A 19372-nucleotide genomic window follows, 5' to 3' on the forward strand; every position below is an offset into this window, starting at 1 on the left:
AGATGTTGACAATTAGCATCTCAACACCAACAGGCAAACTGCTCTGAAATGAATGGTTCAGCTAAAAGCTCTGAAAAATATGATATAAATTCCTCAACTATTCAAGGTAACAAAAATTCATATGGTACTGTTCCAATTCAGGCTAAATGACAAGATGTATAGCTACCATAACTGTTTGGTTTCTAATAACTAAATGAACACTTATCTCTTTCTATTAAACCACAATTTGTAGCACAGGCTTCAAGACTCTCATCAGGAAAACGTCATGGTGACATAACACCATATCAAGTCTCAGGCATGCTCACACCTACACACACACGGCAATAAGATTAAACAACCTCAAAACTTTGGAAACTACTATACAAGAGAATATTAGTGAAGGCTAAACATTCATAAACCCTTCAGAAAACAAAGAAACCAAAGAAAGATAACTGAAATTTACACCTAAGCTATTTAATGACTAAAGTTATATAAAAGGTAAATTTATATATTAAAATCCATTAAGGTCACAAAATTTGATCTGTTATATGGCATGTTATAGTGTTAAATAAATATTACACAGCACCACTCTGACCTGGACCAGTGCCAGAAAGATGAACAGGTAGAATATTTCAATTTGCATACCTCTGTTCAACCACCTACCATAATTTATCTGTTCACAAGTCTTTCTCCAATACAGGCATAAGCTCTTGAAGAGTAACCAGCACATTGCCTGGAGCAGACTGGGCTCCCAATAAATGCCTCCTGAATGAATGAACATGACACGGTAATGTACTTCTGAGGTATCCTTACAAACCAAATCAATACAATACCTTAGGAGCAGGGAATACTGTACACATACCATACTACCATATTTAGAAGCAGTTAAGCTAATTGAAAAATAACTAACAGCAACTAACATTGGTTGGGAAAAAAACTCATATCACATGAGACATAAAAATAACTGTAAAAACTGTAACTTGAAAAGGAAGTTACTGTGAATTTTTTTTTCTCTTAATGGCCACAAAGTGAATCTACCTCTAACTTCCTAACATTGAAATACAAGATGGTCTTTAAGGAATCTTTCATCACCCAAAAATTTTATAAAGAAATTTAACAACTTACATTAGTTGGTTAGACCAACTAGTGAATGGAATGAAGTCCAAGCTCAACTATGTGTTCAAACTGTGGGCCGAATGTCTTGAGCAATTGTTTCTCTTCAAGACTAAAGAAAAGTACAAAACAGCCCTCTTGACTGCTGGGAAGGACTAAAATTATTTCTTTTTCTCACAAGGATGTAATCAAAAGCAATTACTTTCTGCTCCCACTCAACACAAAGCAACACTATCCCCCCACCCCATAGCACACTTTGATGCTATACAATATCCATCAAAATATGATGGAGGTTCCAAATACGCTATAGAATATCCGAGTACTTTCATCTTAGACCATAAGAATCTCAGACTGCAACAAAATTACAATGCAACAAAAACATACTTTTCTAAGTATGTTCTCATCCCCCATAGTGTTCCTACACTAATTTAGCTCCCTATCAAGTTTTAACAATCAAGGAAATCAGAAAAGTTTCAGAATAGATACTACAAACTGCTTGCTTTTTTTATTCTGTTATTGTTCATGGATTCCAAAATCCAGGGTACACATTACCAAGAGAGTGTCTTCTGTCGATGCCTGAATTTAAATGCAAATTACTATTTAATTATATGCAATTTTCCCTCTGAACCTATATATAACACTAATCAGTCTCCAAATGTTTAAAATAAACACACTGATCATGTTTACTTAAAAAGCTTATTGCCTAATCACAAAGAGGTTCTAATGCATCAAAAAAGTGGCACATATCAGGTCACCATGACAGCTTGGCAGAATGGCTGGTCCCAAAAGATTAGGAACTTCTAGTAACCACAAATGGGGTAAAGCAGGAGACACATACAGTATCTGTAGATGCTTCCATAATAAAATTATTTCAATATCAAAAATTCAGAGCCTACAAAGTCAGATATGTGCCCTACAAAGCTATCTAAATGCATGCATGCTGAAAAGGGAAAGGAGAAGTAAGAAGAAAAGCATCTACTCAAATCAACACAAGAAATCACCCCACAACTGAGCTTTCCAAGAACTGAAAACATAAAGTTTTTGAGGTTATCAACACATTCGAGTTCCAAAATTGGGCAACTATATTAAAACACCATTGGCATACTCTGACAGAAGACACACAACAGTAACAGAAAACACTTTAATAGGGTTTACTCGCGGTGAGCACTATTCTAGGGACTTCATACATTAATTTAGTCCTGATTACATCCCTGTAAGACAGATACTATTCATTTTACAGATAAAGAAACTGCAGCACTGATAAAATCACCCAATTACATACAACTAGTAAGAGGCAGAACAGAGATTTTTAACCGCATCCGTCAGACCCCAAAGTTCATGTTAATACACTATATTTCATAGTAAGTCTTATGCTGCAATGGTCGGCTTTTTTTTTTTTCTTTTCCTTAAACCTCATAACCTTTTCGGATTTCAAACACTAGGGCAGTTTTGTGCAATAAATACAGACTTTGGAATCAAACAGAGCCGAACAAACCCCTGAACAAAGTCTGAGCCTCAGCTTCCTCATATGTAAAATGAGGGTACTGAAGTTATTGTCAAGGTCAAATAAGGTAATATAATTAAAGTGCCAAATACAGTACATAAGATTGGGGTTCTTAACTTTAAGCGCAGACACCTACAGGGTTCACGGGGGGGGGGGGGTTCAGAGTCCACGAATCTCATAATTGTATGACAAAGTTGTATGTGTACCCATTTATTAAAGAACCGTCCATGGATCTCCGAAAGGTTAAGAACCACCAGAGTACCCAGAAGGCACTCAAAAAATGAAAGCTATTTTTCCCTTCTTGGTCTCAAAAACTCTACCTTTTCCATTAAAGATGACACATAAGCCTTCACAATACATGTTAATTTTTTCCCAATAGTTTCCTGGCTTGGTCACTAGTAACATATACAAGCCTATGCCTCAATTTTCTAGAGACAGTCTAAAAAAGGCCCTCAAACGCTGCTCCATCCCTCGCTTCACCGAGACGAATACACAGTATGCATTCGGGGAGAATCACTGAGAATCGTCCACCTGGCTACACCAAACACAATGCCGGCTGGGAGAACAAAATAGGAACCCGACCCTTTGAGCAGCACGATAAAGACCTGATGCCCCAGAGCTGAAGGATGAGGAGAATGTGTTTCCCCAAACTACTGGGCAACCCAGAATTTCGTCCCCCCTACCCTTGTCCTCCCTCTCCCTGGGACTCTGGTGCAGGCAGGTCCTCTGGGCTCTGCCCTGCGCTGGAGTGATGCAAGAGAGAAACATTACCCGAGCAGGGGATGCAGCACGGCGAAGTCCCAGCTCTGCTACCCTGAGAGGAGGCGGCAGCACCAGCAGAAAACCGACCCTCGACCCTCCCCCTCAAGAGAACCCAGCACAGATCCCGGCCAGGGCTGGGAACCGGCTTGGGGCTTTTCCGTTTCCCAAAGCGGCTTCCGCTTCCGGGCTATCCTTTGTCGGAGGCGCTATACGGCTGACGCAAAAGTGTCGCGCCGGTGGTGGTTCCAGCAGAAACAAAAAGTGCGGCGTGAACATGGTGAGACAGTAGGGTCCGAGAAGGGGCATTGTCAGACCAGGTTTGGGACAGAGATTGGGGAAGTGGCCCTTGACCAAGTTTCCACAACATTCACCTTGCTTATTTTCATTCTGATCTTAGCTTTTAAACTGCTTGGAGTGGTGCCTGTTATGCTCTAGAGAGTGGGGAGAGCACTGAGTTGAGGCAGATAAAATAAGAGGAGTTGGGTATTTAAGGGAAGAAGGGTGTGGACAAACGAGAAGGAATTCAAGAAGATTCAATGTATTTCCAACTCTTTTAACTCTAAAATTTTTGTTTCAAGGGGAAGCAAAAGAAAACACGGAAGTATGCGACCATGAAGCGAATGCTTAGTCTCAGAGATCAGAGACTGTGAGTGTCTGGAATGAACTGGGTTCGTAGGCTGCCCGGAGATGTAGAAGTCACGAGGGGATAAGTAGTAAAAGTTTTTGTTGTTATTTTGTGTTTACTTTTGATGTTATCGTGTCTTGGATTTATATAGCATAGGGTGATAAAGCGTAACGGTCACATAGCTGCTGAGCAGGTACACTGGTGAATGGGATGGGAATTCAGCATCTCTTAAGTGTTCCATTTGTACTACCGTTTTTATATACTGGATCTGCCATATCACATTTAAGCCTCCTAACAATTCTGTGAGGTAAGTAGGATTATCTTTCTGTTCTTCCATTACACTGCCACATTCCCCAGGAAAAAAGATGTGTTGTAATTTTTGAAAGACGGTGAGGTCAGAGACCATGGTTGTCTTGTGTATGGGCACCTGATAACTCAAGTATTTTTGAAAGAAAAAATGGGAAAATACCTAGATGTCGCCACTTTATAAATCTTATAAGAAGATTTATGACTGTGGAAGAAGAGAGTAGAATGATATTCCCTATTATAAGGAGCTTGCCTGCTTCAGTGAAGCGTGGACTGAGGTATTAAATAAGGGCTAGACTTCATTGTGTTTAAGAGCCTCAGAACAAAGGAATGGACGTTAGAGCTTTCGTTGTTGTTACATTGTATTCTTGGCCTTTAGTGTGTATTTATTATGTAATTTTAAGGAAATTTGCCCACTAATAACATTTTGTTTCTAGTTAAGGTTAAATTTTGTATATGTATTGTCATTGTTTTAGTCCTTTGTTAAGAGGCTTGTAGGGGAACCTTTTTCGTCCTGCTGTTGAAGCGTCTGAGTCTTCGGAAGATAAATGTCAGTTTACTTACCCACTGCTTGGAAGTGGATTTTGAGCCTTGATATGAGATCTTCTGACCAAGAAAGAAATAATAATATAACCAACATTTATCCATTAACAGTTTTTATGGGTTATTAGGTAATGGTTTTAAAATTTAATTATGTTGTACTGATTAATTGTGTTAATTCCAGTCTACTTCCCACACAGTTATTTGTGCTCAAAAAGTGTATGCTGCTATTTTAATATAATGAAGTCACAAAGTAGGATTTCCTTTGTAGACCAAAAAAAAAGAAGAAACTTTTAATTTTGATGAGGTTATAATTGCTGTGGTTTTTCTTGTGCCCTACATTGAATTTACTTATTTTTTTTTCCTAGTAAAGAAAAGGATAGATTAAAACCGAAAAAGAAAGAAAAGAAAGACCCCAGTGCACTCAAGGAGAGAGAAGTGTGAGTAATCAAAATTTTCAAGTTTTCCTTTAAAACTAGAAGAAAGATTATAAAACTGTAGCCCTCATAGAAATTCAGGCATTCCCTGAACTGATTTGCTCAGTCATTTGTAAGTCTGGCACAATGCAAATAAAACTATGCAAATGAAAGTGATATTGATGAGTGTATACCATTTCTAATGGTTTGAAGGTTTTTGGACTTCACGGAGCAGTAAAAATTTCCCTAAAATTGTGCAGATTAAATCTAAGATCATTTTTTTTTTCTTTGCCAAGAATCTTTCGAAAGAAATAATTGCCATTGTTTTAACACCCCAGCGTTTCATAAAAGAGAGCACATGTCACCAAAAAAGTAGTAAGGGCTTATTTTCAGGATAAAGGTCATTTCTTCTAAATTAATACATTTAACTTTATGAAACCTCATCACATTTTTTTTTATTTTTCTCATTTGCCCTAGATTGGTGATAGATATATCATCACAGTATTTATTTCCAACGAACAAGGAAAAGGGAGCAAACTGTTCCAAGCAGAAACTTCTTTTTTTTGTTTATACCAAATATCAGTGTAGACATTACTTTGTGTTTTGTTTCTTTTTCCTTCAGCCCCCAACACCCTTCCTGCTTATTCTTCCAATATAACACACAGCTGGGCCCACCTTACCACATCCTGGTCGATACCAACTTTATCAACTTTTCCATTAAAGCCAAACTGGACTTAGTGCAGTCAATGATGGACTGTCTGTATGCCAAGTGTAAGTATCAGACTTTTCATTTCTGTGACATTTGTACAGAATAATCATACTTATCCAAATATATGAAAAGAGGGGAATGGGGTTCTAGTTAACCAAACTGCTGGCCATTTAATTTGCTCACATCACAATGAACATTTTCTTTTTTTTTTTAACCCACTGAATTTTTTATTTTTTATTTATTTGGCTGCGTTGGGTCTTAGTTGTGGCACATGGGATCTTTGGTTGCTGTGCGCGGGCTCCAGAATGTTCAGGCTCAGTAATTGCAGTGCATGGGCTTTCTAGTTATGGCACACATGCTCCAGAGTGCATGGGCTCAGTAGTTGCGGCACGGCAGTGAGATCTTAGTTCCCTGACCAGGGATTGAACCTGCATCCCCTGCATTGTAAGGCAGATTCTTTACCACTGGACCACCAGGGAAGTCCCTCCTTTTTTAATATTTAAAAGATACTACATAATGAACATTTACAGAGTGATAGTAATGTAAATGTTGTTTATTGATTTATTAAAATTAGCAAGATGGGAAGATGGGATAGTGATGTGTGATGAGTAAGAGAGGTAAATTCTTTAAATGCCTATAATTAATAAATATAAAAAGTAACTGTATAAGTTTATTATAACAAGTTATGAAGATAACTACCAAGTGAGAAAAACAGCCAATGAATTAAAATAGTCATCTCTAAGGATCAGAATTGGTGGGGTGGGGAAAGATCAGGTGATGAATGTTTTTTTCATATAGGCCTTTTTGTATTTTTTTTAAAGCTATGCACATGTAATACTTTAATTTTTTTTTTAAGTTTCTGAGGAATAATAAAGAGTAGTCTGAAGTTGGAGCACTACCATGTCTGTAAAAGTGGGCTAGGGTGGCTTGTATGAAGGAAGACACTAATCTTGGTAGACTTCTTGTACTCCCATGGAATATGTATCCCATAGAATATAGTTGTCTTAGCTGCTACTCCAGAAATGCTGTGACCTATTTATAAATGAAATGGATGGAGGGTTCAAGCATGGCCCCTTGGAGGTGAATTGCTTCCCTGACTCTATAGCTTCACCACTGTTATCTAAATGGTAATTGTTTAGGGAAATTCCCTGGCAGTCCAGTGGTTAGGACTTGGCGTTTTCACTGCCAAGGGTTCAAGTTCTATCTCTAATGGGGGAACTAAGATCCCACAAGTTGAGTAGCATGGCCAAAAAAAAAAAAAAAAGTTGTTTAGGATAGCTTTAGTCCTATAGTTAGGTTTTTCTGCAGATGTGGGTACCATAGAGTATAGCTATAATGCATACAGCTAAATGCTCTCGTGGTGCCTTTTCTAAAAACACGATTATTGAGGAAAATACCAATTTGTGTGTAGCATGACACCTTAAAGCAAAAGCTGAGAAAACATTCAAGTACAGTACAAATTCATTTACCTAGACTATTCCTTAACTGTTTTAAGCTCTACTTATTTTATTTTTCTTCACTTGCCTTTATTCATAAAAGAAGGTCTTTATCTTCTTCTTGCCTTGGAGATGTCCCATTGAACTTTTCATAGCTCCTGGTCCCTTCCATTTCCCTTTGATATTCCAACACAGGAGCATCGTTAGCTACCCATATTCCAACAAAGGAGGATGGTATTTCTTTTCTGCTCATGAGTCCTTTTTGTAGTAAACTTCCTGAGCCTGCTTCCCTGCTCCAAATGCAAGCCCTCGCTTCAGTGCAACATGGCTCTGAAATTGATGCTTTTTAGGCATGTATTACCCTGTGATTCCATGACTGTCTACTCTTCTTGGCTTCTTTTCTCCATTTTACAACTGCTTCTTCTTCTGGGCATTATATATTTTTTATATAAATTTATTTATTTATTTATTGGCTGTGTTCGGTCTTCGTTGCTGCACACGGGCTTTGGCTAGTTGCAGGCGAGCGGGGGCTACTCTTTGTTGTGGTGCGCAGCCTCCTCATTGCTGTGGTTTCTCTTGTTGTGGAGCACGGACTCTAGGCATGAGGACTTCAGTAGTTGTGGCACACGGGCTCAATAGTTGTGGCTCACGGGCTCTAAAGCGCAAGCTCGGTAGTTGTGGCGCATGGGCGTAGTTGCTCCGCGGCATGTGGGATCTCCCTGGAGGAATTGAACCCGTGTCCCCTGCATTGGCAGGCAGATTCTTACCCACTGCGCCACCTAGGAAGTCCCTGGGCATTATATTTTAGTTTAAGATTTCTTAACTTTGTCTGCTTTCAAGAGTGTTAATGTACTTGTGAAAAAAAAACAATTTAGCATAAAGAAAATGAAAGTTCCATATAATGCCTTTCCTCAGAAAGGGACAGTTTTTAAAAATTCATATACAATTTCTGTGGAGTAGGGCTTATTTTGTTTATTAATGAGAATGGATCATGCATTATTTACTTTTTATCTTCATGCTTTTTTTTGGTAACAGCTTTAAGATTTAACTCACACACCATGTAAGTCACTCATTTAAAGTATATGATGATTAGGACTCTGCTCTCACTGCCAAGGGCCCAGGTTCAATCCCTGATTGGGGAACTAAAATCCCACAAGCCACACAGTACAGCCAAAAATAAATAAAGTGTATGATTCAGTGGCTTTTAGTGTATTCATAGTCACTTTTAGAACATTTTCATTACCTGAAATGAAATGCTCCTTAGCCATAATCCCCCAACCATTCCCATTCCCCCCACACGTACACATACACAGGCAACCATTAATTTGCTTTCTGTCTCTAAAGATTTGCCTATTTTGGACATTGCATTAAAGTGGAATCATATATATTTGGTCCTCTTTCATTTTAGCAAAATGTTTTCAAGGGTCATTCATGTTAAAGCACATATATCAGTATATCATTTCTTTTTGCTACCAAATAATATTCCATTGTATGGATAGATCACATCTAGTTATCCATTTCTCCTTGCTTTTTACATTGAACAAATACATCTTGAACATTTTTCTGTGTCAATATATATAAATGGGCCTTATTCTTTTTTTATTTATAGTATTCTTTTTTAAAATGTTTTTATTAAAGTATAGTTGACTTATAATGTTGTATTAATTCCACTGTACAGCAAAGTGACTCAGTTATACCCCATATGTGCATTCTTTTTTATATTCTTTTCCATTATGGTTTATCATAGGATATTGAATATAGTTCTCTGTGCTATACAGTAGGACCTTGTTGTTTATCCATTCTCTGAGTAATAGTTTGCATCTACTAACCCCAAACTCCCAGTCCATTCCTCCCCCAACCCCACTACAAGTATTCTATTGTTTAAATATGTCATTTTTAAAGACTAGACATTTGGATTATTTCCAGTTTTTACCCTATTATAAATGAAGCTGTAGTGAATATCTTTGTGAATATGTCTCTGTGTTAGGGTAGAATAATTCTTTTGAATACATTTTCTAGAAGCCGTATTGTAATACGAGGTGAGTACATATTTTTTAATTTTAATAGATATTGCAAAATTGCCCTCAAATAGTTGCACAAATTTATACATCTACTAACTTAGTGTGAGGATACCTGTTTCTTCAATATTGGGTATTTTCATCTGTTTAATTTTTGCCATGCTAATAGGTAGAAAGTATAATCTTGTTTCAATTTATATCTTTTTAACTATGAATGAAATTGAGCATTTTTATGTCTTCTTCTATGAACTGAAATGTACCCTGGTGGTTAAGAACCCACTCTAAACAGATGATTGAATCTGGTGTACCCCCCCAAAAAATAATAAATAAATAAATAAATAAATAAAAAATAAAAATAAAAATACTAAGGTCATGAAAGAGCAAAAAAAAAAAAAAAAGAACCCACTCTGAAGCCTGACAGTCTCAGTTCAAACCTTGGCTTCACTTTTTGCTGTCTAGTTACTTCATTGTGCCTCAGATTCCTCATCTATAAAATAGGAATAATAATAACAATGCTACCTGACAGGAAATGTTCTTAAGATTAAATGAGGGACTTCCCTGGTGGCACAGTGGTTAAGAATCCACCTGCCAATGCAGGGGACATGGGTTTGATCCCTGGTCCAGGAAGATCCCACATGCCATGGAGCAACTAAGCCCATGTGCCACAACTACTGAGCCTGCACTCTAGAGCCTGAGAGCCACAGCTGCTGAGCCCATGTGCCACAACTACTGAAGCCTGCATACCTAGAGCCCATGCTCCACAACAAGAGAAGCCACTGCAATGAGAAGCCCACACACCACAATGAAGTGTAGCCCCCACCTACCTCAACTAGAAAAAGCCCACATGCAGCAGTGAAGACCCAACACAGCCAATAAAAAACAAATAAATTTTTAAAAACATTTAGAAAAAAGATTAAATGAGATAATCCTTATGCTTAGCACAGTGTCGAGCAAATAATGCATAATTCCAAGCTATTATTATAAAGCTCTTTTGCATATTAAGAAAATTTACCCTTTGACAAATGTGTAGAAATATTTTTCCCAGTTTATTTTTTTTACTTTAGTATGACTTTTTGTTTGATAGTTATCAAACAGAAGTTTTATATTTTTATGTGATCAAATTTACATTCTCTGGTTAATTTCATGGTTTCTTTTGGTTCACATTTAAATATTTTGATTCACATTTAAATTTTTTTCCATTGAGAATTTATTTTAATATATAAACAATGACAGGGATCCAGCTCAATTCTTTCCCCAGATCTGTTTATGACAGAAACTTTATAGAATCTGTGATGTGGGATTGGAACAGTTCCCTGGTTTCTTTATAGATAGGGATTTTATTCTTCTCTAGTTCTTACTGTTCATTGTACTGTGCTTATTTTGCTGTCCTTCTAGAAGTCTCATGGCTCTTTTAAAGACTCTCAACAGGGGAATTCCCTGGCGGTCCAGTGGTTTGGACTCCACACTTCCACTGCTGGGGGCCCCGGGTTCAGGGAACTAAGATCCTGTAAGCCGTGTGGCACAGCAACCAAATACATACATATATACTCTCAACAGAATATAATGCAGAGAGAGTAAAATCAGTTCCTTCCCAAGTTCTGTTACTAATTATTTTTTCCTGGCAGGTATCCCTTGTATAACTGATTGCGTAATGGCAGAAATTGAGAAATTGGGGCAGAAGTATCGAGTGGCTCTAAGGTAGGAAGGAGCTGGTCTAGATTTGTTCTAGATTGGTATACTGAAGATTCTTTTGACCCTCCTTCATCTGTTTGCTATCCAAAGATTTCTTGTTTGGTTAGTTTAAATAAAAATCATACAAAACTTGTTAACTGTGATTAAGAAAGTAAACAATTTTAGGTTAGAGGTTTTCAAGCTGAGCTGAAGCTTTTTGAACTAAGATACTTACTCATATTGGTCTCATGGACCTCCTTTTAAGTTCCTCTAGATTTTCAATTAGAAAGTGTCTTTCTGTTAGTTTGTTATCTAGTTATTTTCTTCAGAATCTCACACTTAAAGCATTTTGAGTTTACTTAAAGAGGTTTTGAGTTTACTCTAGAAAGTACCCTTGAGTTTACAGCAGTGGTTCCCAAAATGTGGTTCATGGAACCTTCCCCCACTCCAGGAGTCCCAGAGACTTTTGCAGGGAGTTTGCAAAACTTGTTTTCATGATCATACCAAGATATTGCCTTTGTCACTGTGCTGATATTTGCACTGAATGCAAAAAATGCCAGTGCCTTAGTACAAATCAAGGCAGGGACCCCAAATAATGCTAGTAGTTTTTGTATTCTTCACTTCCACCGAGTGGCAGTTTAAAACAAATGCCAGAGTGACTTACAAATATCCTTAATAGAGCAGTAAAATTGGTTCACTTTGTTAAAGCTCAACCCTGGAGTACACATCAGTATTCCTTGTGGTGAATGTGAAGTACACATAAAGCATTTCTGCCGATGGATGCTCACTAACCTTTCTGTGGTCATCACTTCATGATGCATGTAAGTTAAATCATGACACTGCATACCTTAAACTTATATAGTGCTGTATGTCAATTATATCTCGTTAAAACTGGAAAAAGAAGACAAACATACCAAAGGATGAACGTTGTCTCAATGAAAAGCATTTTGTGTGCTTGAGTTGTGAGCTGAACCAGCTTCTTTTTCATGAAATACCGTTTTTATGTGAAGAACAGCTGAAAAACACTGATTTTTCAGACTTTGGTGTTTAGCAGATATTTTCTCAAAAATTAATGCAATGAACCTGTAACTTCAAGGAAAACAACTTACTCTCTTAGTTACCAATGATAAAAATTGAGCTTTCAAGTAAAATTGAGTTTTGGAAAATCATAAGCTTATCACGTTCACAATACTAAAGACCTTTCTGTTGAGACCAATGAAGACATTAATGAATATGATTTTTTGATGTTCTGTACATACGTGTGTGTGTATGTGTGTGTGTGTATGGTTTGCTTTGTTTATTTAACAATTTATCGTATGTCCTTCCACATTGGTGCATACAGCTCTACCTCATTTTTTAAAATAGGATGGGGTACCAAAATGTATTTGACTTTTACCTTGCTGATGGATATTCAGATTATCTCTATTATAAACTGTGTTGTAGTGACCATCCTTGCGCCTATATTCTCATACATTTGTGTATGACAAAACTTCCTAAAAGTAAAATGTCTAGGTTAAAATTGATTTGGTTTTGAATTCTGGCTTTTCCCAGCTGTGTAGCTTTGAACAAATTAATCAATATCTCTGAATCTGCTTCTTTATCTGTAAAATGGAAATATAATTATTCAGAGTTTTTGTGACAAGTACATGATGTAAGGCACAGCAGCTGTCAGTAAGTTTTAATTCTCTATAAATTGTCTTTCAATTAGAAGATAAGCTTCAGGAGGAGAGGGGTGTCTTAAAATCTCCACATAGATCATATTACTCTTATTTCACTGATTGAGAGTCATAAAGTTATTCAGTTGCTTGAATGTTTTCATTAATCCACTTCTATAACCATATAGGATTGCCAAGGATCCAAGATTTGAACGATTACCATGCACACACAAAGGAACCTATGCAGATGACTGTTTAGTACAAAGAGTAACTCAGGTATCGTCAATTTTTAATATTTACTTTGTGCTTTTAAAAAAAAAAGATAAACTATTATTTCCTAAATGTTCATGTAAAGTATTTAGGAATATAAGTGATTAAAAAATTATATAAACTCCCTTCATGGGAAGTGTAGGTGTCCTCATTTACTTGAGAAAATGGATTAGAAGTGTATATATAACCATAATGGAAAGATCACGGGCTTAGGGAGGAGGCATGGGTTTCAAATCTTAGCACCTGCATTTACTGGGTGAGTAATTTGGAGCATTTATTGATCTATTTTCCACTAATCTCCTCTATAAGATGGTTTAAGTGAGTAACTGTAAACATAATACATCAGATTCCACCTCCCTGTGAATCTAAAGTAAGGTTCCATTTATTCCCTATGGAGGAATTTTGTTACATCTGAGTCTCCCAGGATGCTGTTTTACACATATGCTAGAATAAATAGGTTTTTGATTCTTCTGTTCCAGCTTCCTTGTCAAACACTGCAAGAGCTTCTGCTACTGATTGCCCTTAAAGAGCCTCTCTCTGCTGAGGATAATCTTCTTCATCTAGTGATCACACTGCCAACCCTTTAGCTACTTCATCCCGTGGGCGGGGCCAGCATTTCCCTTAGTTTCCCACAGCATGGCTGGCACCAATTGCAACTCTTTATAAAACTGAGCAAGAGATTTGGATAGGATGGAAGCAAAGTACAATACAAATTAGTTCCAAACTGGTAGCTAAATGTTAGTGCTTTCGGAGCTGTTTGACTCAGACTTGTCCTGGAGATCCTCCTATTCTGGCTTCAGGGCCAAGGAGGTAGCCTACCTCCATCACTAGGAGGCCTTAGAGTAGGCCCAGCACCAGAGATCCCACGAAAGGCAAAAGTTGTATCCTGGGATTTAAGGCACTTATTCTGCCTTTGTGTAGCATCTCTAAGAGTGTTTTCCCCAAATCAAGGAATTGTCTGTCCCAGATAAGAAAATCATTTCCCCTTATAAGACAAAAAACAATTTGCAGCTTTAGAATAGTTTTTCTATCCTCCCCCCCTTAAGATTCTTAGAGCTACATTCAGCCCAGGCAACTTATAAATATGAGCTCCTAGATCATAATAGCTACTCAACAAATTGGTTTAGCCTTTCCTTTCCTATTTACTGTGAAAATGAATACTTCTTCAGACTAGCCAGTGATTGTATCCAGTATCACTCAGTGAGCTCTATGTGAACACTCAATCCTGTCTCTTCCAGCACAAGTGTTACATTGTGGCCACAGTTGACAGGGACCTTAAACGAAGAATCCGGAAGATCCCTGGAGTTCCCATCATGTACATTTCTAACCATAGGTGAGAACTTTCTCTTAGGGAAGTGATTCAAAGTGAGGTCAAGTTATAGAAAGATTAAAATGAGGTCAAGTTATGGAAGGATTTATAAGAGGTTGATGTATCAAATGTTTACATAGTTCTATTTGAAGAAATGAGACAAAGTAACAAGAACAGAGGGGAAAGATAAAGCTAGGATTTAGTAATGAGGCAGACATTCACATTGTTACAATAAAATCACTAGAAGTAGGGAAATGTGTGGCTTTAAATACAAACCAGTAATTTAAATCAAGCTAATCTTTTTGGCTAGAAATATCTTTTTTTTGAAAACCTAGTGCATGTGATTAACACCTCATCTGGGAAACTAAAAGTTTATTAAAAAAAAAAAACGAAAGCTGTGGACACCCAGTGCCAGCTGAATCCCAGCTGTTGGCAGACCTGTGAGGGAGTCCAGGGAGGCTAGCAACAAAACCTCCTAATCAGCTCTCATAACTGTACTAAATAATAAATAAGTGACTGCTGTTTTAAGTCAAAACAAACAAACAAAAGCTGCTTTTTCTCCCTCTTGTATGTTCCTTTGTCAGTCCTCAGACTGTTACTGGTCAGCTTTTCATCCTGGGACAAATACAACAGAATGAGAATATGGGTGAGAGGCTTGGACTTACCTGGACTCAGTGCCTGGCTCCCCAGCTTGTTAACTTTCTCACTTTGGAGAATCAAGATAACATAGTCAGCATTTTTCTGTATATCATTCATTATGATAGGCCTTTAAAATGTTCCCACTGACAGAAAGGATTCACAAGAGGTGAGAGTGATAGAATCAGTAAAGGATGGGTTTTTAAGGTGGGTTCTGGACTCACATTTCTTACCAGTGTTAATTTTTTGTCCTCATCAGGTACAACATTGAGAGGATGCCAGATGATTATGGAGCCCCTCGGTTCTAATTATTAAAAGACAAAGTTCCTCTACCCTCCTTCAACCAACTTTCTCTTTTGCCAGTTCATTAAACATGCTGTAGCATGAATTATTATTCCACTCACCCATTTGCTCTGTAATGAGGTGAGCATGGTTAAATATACTCTCTTTTTAATGTTGTTTTGAAAGTTATATTTTATGTCATTTTAAAATTTGTTGCATCTTTTTATAAATTAGATAATTGCTTACATAATTTGATGGTCATTTTATTGATTTATTCAACAAATATTTACTAAGGTTGTACTAGGTATTTCATAAGATATGGTCTCATCCTCAAGATACTCATGGTGGAAAAGAGAAACGTAGATGAACAATTACAGTAAAGTAACGATGCTAGAATAACAGTATGAGGGAGCAGACATACAAGTGGACAGAATGATTTCTTTCTGCTTGGGTGGGATGGGGAGGGAAGAAAGACTAGAGGCAGTTATGTTTGAGTTCATCTTTAAGAATAACTAGAACATAGGCAGCAGGGGCTGTACCCGCATCTGAGACTCCAGAGGTAGGAGGTGAGAAGGAGCGGGCTTTATATGACATGCTAAAGGGTTTGGACTTAATCCTGAGGTCAGTGGGGAGTTATTAAAACTTTAGGGTGGATAACATGATCAGATTAGATGTTTTACATGATCACAGCATAGTGTAAGAATGGACAAACAGGTCATTGAAACAGACTAGAAAGTCCATAAGTAGACCTACATATTTATGGCAGTTTGGTATGTTATAAAGCTGGTATTTCAAATCTATGGGAAAAGGAAATTGCATTAGAACGCCAAATATTGTGGAGACATTCCACTGGAGTTGGAATCCTGATTTCACCAGTTAATATCTTTATGAATTGGGCAAACCACATAGCCATTTGATGGCTTCTTTGCTTCCCTTTTAAAATGTTTTGTTTAATCCTCAAAACAACCCCAAGTTCCTGGTACAAGTAAGTGTTATTCAATAAATGTTAGTGATTATCATATTATAATGACAAGCTCGCTATCAAGTGGATCAAAGTCTAAATATTTTTAAGCTATGGAAGTATTAGAAAAAAAACAAGAAAAGTGTGTATAAGCTCTGAGTAGAATTCTTTTTTTTTTTTTTTATGGGTTTATTTGTTTATTCCTTTGTTTAATCTTTTCAATATTTTTGTGTTTTCATGTCAGAATTTTAAAATATATTTTAGGGGAGGGAAATTTGTTTATATAAAGGGCACTCCTTAAACCCCATCCAACCAGTACCCGCCATACAGGCTGACGCTGGGCTCCTGGCTCACCTCTTCGGTGTGTGGCAGCTGTGAGTCCACTGGCCCTCTTTCTCCAGCCCAGTCTTCTCCTTTTGCTTCTCCAAATCCTGGGCCAGCTGTGTGTGTGGCTCTGCGGGTCACCAACTAATCCTGCAGGTCACCTGCGTCACCTTGTTATCTTATAATTCTGGAGGTCACTGAGTAGAATTCTTAAAGAAGATGAAGAATGTAAAAGCCATAAAGAAAAGATTGATAAGTGTGGATAATTAAAATTAGATTTCTCTGCAAAATAGCTTCCCCCAAAATTAAGACAAATGACTGACCAGAAGATTTTCCAAGATATACATAACAAGGGTGTGAGGAAATGGATAGTCATGTAGTGCTGACAAGAATGCAAATAAGTATAATCATTTCAGACAGCAGCTAGGCAGGATCCATTAAAATAAAAATTGCAGGTATTGTGGGAGCCCAATTCTATTTTTTGGTGGTTTATAGGTATCATATAGGTGGTTTCCTTTAAAATACATGATCAGTATGATGTAAATGCATAATAAGTGTGTAAAAAAAATTCACATGTGTACAAGGAAGTGTATAGAAGGAAGTTTACTGCACCACTATTTATAACAGAGAAAAATTGAAAAGAATGTAAATATCCAGAAAGCTTTTAACTTTGTTATGTCTATACTATGGAATGTCACAAGCATTTGAAAACAATGAGGTAGATTTAAAAATAGGCAAAGGGGACTTCCCTGGTAGCGCAGTGGTTAAGAATCCCCCTGCCAATGCAGGGGACATGGGTTCTATCCTTGGTCTGTAAAGATCCCACATACTGCAGAGCAACTAAGCCCGTGCACGGCAACTACTGAGCCTGCACTGTAGAGCCTATGAGCCACAACTACTGAAGCCTGTGCACTTAGAGCCCGTGCTCCTCAACAAGAGAAGCCACTGCAATGAGAAGCCTGCACACAGCAACAGAGAGTAGCCCCTGCTCTGTGCAACTAGAGAAAGCCCATGTATAGCAACAAAGACCCAATGCAGGCAAAAAATAAATAAATAAATAAAGTAAAAAATAAAAAAACAGTATACACCACCGGAGATCTGTATGCTTTATGTAAATTTTAGGGCTTCCCTGGTGCCGTAAAGGTTAAGAATCCTCCTTCCAATGCGGGGGACATGGGTTCAATCCCTGGTCTCTGCAACGAGAGAAGCCACTGCAATGAGAAGCCTGTGCACCACAACAAAGAGTAGCCCCTGCTCGCCACAACTAGAGAAAGCCCAACGAAGCAGCAACAAAGACCCAACACAGCCAGTTAACTAATTATTTTAAAAGAGAAAAAATAATAAATTTTAAAAGAAAAAGGAAAAAGAAATGCAGAAGGGGAGGGAAGAAGAAATAATGGTAAATAGAAAACAAAGTAAGTTGGTAGAGAAAAGTCCAAACACAGTAGTCATGATTAATGTGAGTAGGTTAAGTTCCCTTATTAGAAGACAAATGCTCAAATTGGCTATTTTTAAAATCTTGTGCCTTTGTGGTATTTATAAGATGTGCCTAAATCAGAATGACACAAAACTGTTGGAAATAATTGCAAAATACACTTTCCATGCAACCCAGTATCTCCCCTCCTAGGAAATCTACCCAAGAGAAATGAAAACTTACATCTGCACAGAGACTTACACCAATGTTCATATTAACTTTATTCATAATAGATAAGAACTGGAAACAACCCAAGTGTCCATTAACAAGTAAATGGATAAACAGATTGTGCTTTCATATAATAGCATACTATTTGGCAATAAAAAGAATAAACTACTGATACAACAACATAGATGAATCTTAAAACTGTTAAGCTGAGCAAAAGAAGCCAGACACAAAAGAATATATACTGTATGATTCTGTTCATGTGAAACTCTGGGAAGCACAAACCCAATCTATAGTGATGGAAAATAAATTGATTGCCTGATGCAGGGGTAGAGGATTGGCTCTTGTAGAGGTACAAAGGAATTTGGGGGGATGTTGGAAATTTTCTGTATTTTAATTGTTGTGATGGCTGCTTGGATATATTGATTTGTCAAAAAGCATTGAAATGTACACCAAATGGGTGCATTTTATTATTTGTAAATTACACCTCAGTAAATTGAAAGATGGGAAAACGCATGCAAAAATAATATGCTGTTTGAATATGCAATATGGAAAATATTGAGGTTTTCTTTGTAGCCTAACATGGTCAATTTCATGAAAGTTCCATGTACACCTGAAAAGGGGGTACTTTCTGTATTATCTGGTATTATCAGGGTAAAAGGTTTGATATTTATGCATAAGATCTACCTGATTGCTTAGGTCTTCTGTATCCTCACATTTATTTTTGACTCTTTGATCTGTCTCATACTGAGAGAAATAGATTAGAGTTTTCTAATATTAGTATATTTTGTCTTCTTCTTGAACTTTGAGTTTCCGCTTGACAAAAGTTGCTACTGTGTTGTTTTGTGCATGGATACTCACAACAGATATTTTTGTGTGTGAATTGTAGCCTTTAGCATTATAATGTATCCTTCTTGTCTCATTTAATTCTCTTTAGCCTGAATTCTACTTTTTCTGATATTAAGAACAGGATCTTTGCTTTCTTTTTCTGTTTTGTAATGCATTTGCCTTATGTACTTTTACCTGTCCTTTTATTTTTAGCTTTTCTGAATTCCTTACCCCCAAGTAAGGTGCCCTTGCATGGTTCATCTTGTAGACAGAATTGCTTGAGTCTAGTCACTTCTATGTGTTTTGTTTTGTTTCTTTTTCTGAATAGGAGTGCTCACTCTTCCTATTCCACCAATTGTATATTTGGTGTTATGAGGGCAGATAATTTG

General features: G+C 37.2%; 2 protein-coding genes across 10 annotated transcripts in view; one reads left to right on the forward strand and one right to left on the reverse strand.

Moving 5' to 3' along the window:
- AREL1 (apoptosis resistant E3 ubiquitin protein ligase 1) overlaps positions 1-3512 on the reverse strand; it is a 48151-nt gene extending 44639 nt beyond the window's left edge. For all 4 annotated transcript variants that reach the window (XM_057732630.1, XM_057732632.1, XM_057732631.1 and 1 more), the window contains exon 1: positions 3368-3512. The gene's annotated coding sequence lies outside the window, so the exon portion shown is untranslated. The remainder of the gene's footprint in view (positions 1-3367) is intronic.
- Positions 3513-3572: 60 nt separating this feature from the next.
- On the forward strand, positions 3573-15331 carry FCF1 (FCF1 rRNA-processing protein). Of its 6 annotated transcripts, none has more exons than XM_057731558.1 (9): positions 3573-3635; positions 3937-4004; positions 5198-5269; positions 5868-6016; positions 11034-11106; positions 12923-13010; positions 14243-14337; positions 14898-15118; positions 15209-15331. In XM_057731558.1, the coding sequence occupies exons 1-8, from the start codon at positions 3633-3635 to the stop codon at positions 15097-15099; spliced, it is 750 nt and encodes a 249-aa protein (XP_057587541.1). In that variant the 5' UTR covers positions 3573-3632; the 3' UTR covers positions 15100-15118; positions 15209-15331. The 6 variants fall into 6 exon arrangements, with proteins under 6 accessions (XP_057587541.1, XP_057587542.1, XP_057587544.1 ...); XM_057731561.1 differs by having other exon boundaries at positions 3589-3635; positions 3937-4026; XM_057731560.1 differs by having other exon boundaries at positions 3590-3635; positions 3937-4071.
- Positions 15332-19372: the final 4041 nt, after the last annotated feature.

Source organism: Hippopotamus amphibius, chromosome 4 (genome assembly GCF_030028045.1).
Source record: "Hippopotamus amphibius kiboko isolate mHipAmp2 chromosome 4, mHipAmp2.hap2, whole genome shotgun sequence".
NCBI lineage: Eukaryota > Metazoa > Chordata > Mammalia > Artiodactyla > Hippopotamidae > Hippopotamus > Hippopotamus amphibius.

Coding starts and splice junctions, on each gene's coding strand:
- FCF1 (XM_057731558.1), top strand. Junction 6,017..11,033: donor GGACTGTCTGTATGCCAAGT/GTAAGTATCAGA, acceptor TTTTCCTGGCAG/GTATCCCTTGTATAACTGAT. Junction 13,011..14,242: donor TAGTACAAAGAGTAACTCAG/GTATCGTCAATT, acceptor TGTCTCTTCCAG/CACAAGTGTTACATTGTGGC.